At 48.5% G+C, this 5,266-nt stretch overlaps 1 protein-coding gene across 1 annotated transcript in view; it reads left to right on the forward strand.

Moving 5' to 3' along the window:
• Positions 1-5,266, forward strand: part of adamtsl4 (ADAMTS-like 4) — a 47,624-nt gene continuing 42,358 nt past the window's right edge. The window contains exon 1 of the mRNA XM_055903014.1: positions 1-145. Within this exon, the coding sequence (XP_055758989.1) occupies positions 1-145 (145 nt within the window). The remainder of the gene's footprint in view (positions 146-5,266) is intronic.

Consider the following 5,266-nt stretch of genomic DNA (forward strand, 5'->3'; position numbering starts at 1 on the left):
ATGTATTTGTCCCTCCCTCCCTCCCTCTGTCTGTCTGTCTGCCAGGTATGCGTAGGAGGTGCAGACTCCAGAGCAGAGCAGTGTGCTTCCTACAACAACCAGGAGTTTATGGGCAGACTGTACGACTGGGAACCTTTCACTGAGGGTAAGTTACACACACACGCACTCACACACACACACACACACACACACAGACATGCAGACACAGACACACACACACACACACACACACACACACACACACACACACACACACACACACACACACACACACACACACACACACACACACACACACACACACACACACACACACACACACACACACACACACATGCAGACATGCACACACACTTGTTAATGTGTAGGTACTTGTTGTGTATATGATTGTTTAAGTAAGGCCATTGTTTAGGTGTTTGACAAACCTCCCCTGGCCTGCCCAATCCACTGCAACTCACATTCTGATTGGTGGTTCCAGATATATTTTGGAGGGCGGTATAAAAAGAATGGAGAGAGGGAGAGAGAGAGGCAGAGAGAGGGGAAAAGAGAGGGAGAGAGAGAAAGGGGGGAAAAGAGAGGGAGAGAGAGAAAGGGAGAGGGTGAAAACTCTATATACCCTTGTTCTCACAAAACATTCCCTCCTCTGTTTATCCTCTAATTTGTCCAACATCCCTCGTTCACTTTCTTTCTGCTGCCAAGCTTCTCCTCCCATCACTGACTGAGCAGAGAGATTCCTACTGAGTGAGGTAAAGACAGAGAGGAGGGCAGGAGAGAGAGGGAGAGAGGGAAAGAGAGGGGACAGTGGGACAAGATTAAGGGAGAGTGTGTGCGTGCGTGTGTGTGCGTGTGTGTGCGTGTGTGTGTGCGCATGTGCATATGCACGTGTATTTGTTGAACAGAATCTATGTGGACTGGGGCTGTATATCTATGCTGAGAGAGAGTCATGGTCAGAGTAGGGCTGATCTATGTGGACTGAGGCTGTATATCTATGTTGAGAGTCATGGTTAGTGTAGGGCTGATCAATGTGGACTGAGGCTGTGTAGCTATGATGAGAGTCATGGTCAGAGTAGGGCTGATCTATGTGGACTGGGGCTGTATATCTATGCTGAGAGAGAGTCTTGGTCAGAGTAGGGCTGATCTATGTGGACTGAGGCTGTATATCTATGCTGAGAGAGAGTCATGGTTAGGGTAGGGCTGATCTATGTGGACTGAGGCTGTATAGCTATGTTGAGAGTCATGGTCACGGTAGGTCTGATCTATGTGGACTGAGGCTGTATATCTATGTTGAAAGAGTCATGGTCAGGGTAGGACTGGAGAGACAAGCTGCCTGCACAAACAGACAAAGCCTTTCCCCAGGTGTGTGTGTGTGTGTGTGTGTGTGTGTAGCATACATATATTTACAGGTGTATATACAGTATGTTCCTTTGCCAACAGAACTCTCCACTCACCTCCTCTGTGTATATACTGGACGTCTGTGTTTACTTACTGATGTTCCTGCTCCACACAACTGAACTCAACATACAGGATATTTACACAGACTATATACTGTACCTGACCCTTAAACTAACTTGTAGTGTCAATCAATTATGCTCATGTATAGTTATTGTTATAATAGTTATTACAATAGTTATTGTTAATATCACTACATGCTAGCTACACAGGGATTTATTTAATTTCCTTCCAGAATACAGTCATGACAACATTCACAGCACTAGGATGTGCATGGTGTTCGTGCATGGTGTTCATTCACAGCACTAGGATGTGCATGGTGTTCATTCACAGCACTAGGATGTGCATGGTGTTCATTCACAGCACTAGGATGTGCATGGTGTTCATTCACAGCACTAGGATGTGCATGGTGTTCATTCACAGCACTAGGATGTGCATGGTGTTCATTCACGGCACTAGGATGTGCATGGTGTTCATTCACAGCACTAGGATGTGCATGGTGTTCATTCACAGCACTAGGATGTGCATGGTGTTCATTCACAGCACTAGGATGTGCATGGTGTTCATTCACGGCACTAGGATGTGCATGGTGTTCATTCACAGCACTAGGATGTGCATGGTGTTCATTCACAGCACTAGGATGTGCATGGTGTTCATTCACAGCACTAGGATGTGCATGGTGTTCATTCACAGCACTAGGATGTGCATGGTGTTCATTCACAGCACTAGGATGTGCATGGTGTTCATTCAGAGCACTAGGATGTGCATGGTGTTCATTCAGAGCACTAGGATGTACATGGTGTTCATTCACAGCACTAGGATGTGCATGGTGTTCATTCACAGCACTAGGATGTGCATGGTGTTCATTTAGAGCACTAGGATGTGCATGGTGTTCATTTAGAGCACTAGGATGTGCATGGTGTTCATTCAGAGCACTAGGATGTGCATGGTGTTCATTCAGAGCACTAGGATGTACATGGTGTTCATTCACAGCACTAGGATGTGCATGGTGTTCATTCACAGCACTAGGATGTGCATGGTGTTCATTCATAGCACTAGGATGTGCATGGTGTTCATTCACAGCACTAGGATGTGCATGGTGTTCATTCATAGCACTAGGATGTGCATGGTGTTCATTCATAGCACTAGGATGTGCATGGTGTTCATTCACAGCACTAGGATGTGCATGGTGTTCATTTAGAGCACTAGGATGTGCATGGTGTTCATTCACGGCACTAGGATGTACATGGTGTTCATTCACAGCACTAGGATGTGCATGGTGTTCATTCACAGCACTAGGATGTGCATGGTGTTCGTGCATGGTGTTCATTCACAGCACCAGGATGTGCATGGTGTTCATTCAGAGCACTAGGATGTGCATGGTGTTCATTCACAGCACTAGGATGTGCATGGTGTTCATTCACAGCACTAGGATGTGCATGGTGTTCATTCAGAGCACTAGGATGTGCATGGTGTTCATTCCGAGCACTAGGATGTGCATGGTGTTCATTCACAGCACTAGGATGTGCATGGTGTTCATTCACAGCACTAGGATGTGCATGGTGTTCATTCAGAGCACTAGGATGTGCATGGTGTTCATTCACAGCACTAGGATGTGCATGGTGTTCATTTAGAGCACTAGGATGTGCATGGTGTTCATTCCATGCACAAAAACATCAACAGTAGAGCATCCCATGACATGTATAGTACAACCCTGGATGCTGATTGGCTGAAAAGCTCCTTGTCTACTGTTCTATTTACGTTGGTAACCTGTTTATAATAGCAATAAGAGACCTCGGGGGTTTGTGGTTTATGACCAATATACCACGGCTAAGGGCTGTATCCAGACACTCCGTGTTGCATCGTGCATAAGAACAGCCATAAGCCATGGTATATTGGCCATATACCAAACCCACTCGGGCTGTATTGCTTAATTATAATACAATTATGTTATACAGGAATAACTACAGTACCTATCACATTTACATAAATAGTTCCCATATATTCCTTTCCTCTTACAGTATGTAAACACAGCAAAAAAACAAACGTCCTCACTGTCAGCTGCGTTTATTTTCAGCAAACTTAACATATGTGAATATTTGTATGAACATAACAAGATTCAACAACTGAGACAAACTGAACAAGTTCCACAGACATGTGACTAACAGAAATGGAATAATGTGTCCCTGAACAAAGGGGGGGGTCAAAATCAAAAGTAACAGTAAGTATCTGGTGTAGCCACTAGCTGCATCGAGTACTGCAGTGCATCTCCTCCTCATGGACTGCACCAGATTTGCCAGTTCTTGCTGTGAGATGTTACCTCACTCTTCCACCAAGGCACCTGCAAGTTCCTGGACATTTCTGGGGGGAATGGCCCTAGCCCTCCTCACCCTCCGATCCAACAGGTCCCAGACGTGCTCAATGGAAGATCCGTGCTCTTCGCTGGCCACGGCAGAACACTGACATTCCTGTCTTGCAGGAAATCACGCACAGAACGAGCAGTATGGTTGGTGTCATTGTCATGCTGGAGGGTCATGTCAGGATGAGCCTGCAGGAAGGGTACCACATGAGGGAGGAGGATGTCTTCCCTGTAAGGCACAGCCTCCAATGACAACCTCAGTCTGATGATGCTGTGACACACCGCCCCAGACCATGACGGACCCTCCACCTCCAAATCGATCCCGCCTCGGTGTAACTCTCATTCCTTTGACGATAAACGCGAATCCGACCATCACCCCTGGTGAGACCAAACCGCAACTCATCAGTGAAGAGCACTTTTTGCCAGTCCTGTTTGGTCCAACAACGGTGTGTTTGTGCCCATAGGCGACGTTGTTGCCGGTGATGTCTGGTGAGGACCTGCCTTACATCAGGCCTACAGCCCTCAGTCCAGCCTCTCTCAGCCTATTGCGAACAGTCTGAGCACTGATGGAGGGATTGTGCGTTCCTGGTGTAACTCGGGCAGTTGTTGTTGCCATCCTGTACCTGTCCCGCAGGTGTGATGTTCGGCTGTACCGATCCTGTGCAGGTGTTGTTACACGTGGTCTGCCACTGCAAGGACTAACAGCTGCCTGTCCTGTCTCCCTGTAGCGCTGCCTGTCCTGTCTCCCTGTAGCGCTGTCTGTCCTGTCTTCCTGTAGCGCTGTCTGTCCTGTCTCCCTGTAGCGCTGTCTGTCCTGTCTCCCTGTAGCGCTGTCTGTCCTGTCTTCCTGTAGCGCTGTCTGTCCTGTCTCCCTGTAGCGCTGTCTGTCCTGTCTCCCTGTAGCGCTGTCTGTCCTGTCTCCCTGTAGCGCTGTCTGTCCTGTCTCCCTGTAGCGCTGTCTGTCCTGTCTCCCTGTAGCGCTGTCTGTCCTGTCTCCCTGTAGCGCTGTCTGTCCTGTCTCCCTGTAGCGCTGTCTGTCCTGTCTCCCTGTAGCGCTGTCTGTCCTGTCTCCCTGTAGCGCTGTCTGTCCTGTCTCCCTGTAGCGCTGTCTGTCCTGTCTCCCTGTAGCGCTGTCTGTCCTGTCTCCCTGTAGCGCTGTCTGTCCTGTCTCCCTGTAGCGCTGTCTGTCCTGTCTCCCTGTAGCGCTGTCTGTCCTGTCTCCCTGTAGCGCTGTCTGTCCTGTCTCCCTGTAGCGCTGTCTGTCCTGTCTCCCTGTAGCGCTGTCTGTCCTGTCTCCCTGTAGCGCTGTCTGTCCTGTCTCCCTGTAGCGCTGTCTGTCCTGTCTCCCTGTAGCGCTGTCTGTCCTGTCTCACAGTACAGACATTGCAATGTATTGCCCTGGTCACATCTGCAGTCCTCATGTCTCCTTGAAGCATGCCTAAGGCACGTTCACGCAGA

This window comes from Salvelinus fontinalis, chromosome 38 (genome assembly GCF_029448725.1).
Source record: "Salvelinus fontinalis isolate EN_2023a chromosome 38, ASM2944872v1, whole genome shotgun sequence".
Lineage (NCBI taxonomy): Eukaryota > Metazoa > Chordata > Actinopteri > Salmoniformes > Salmonidae > Salvelinus > Salvelinus fontinalis.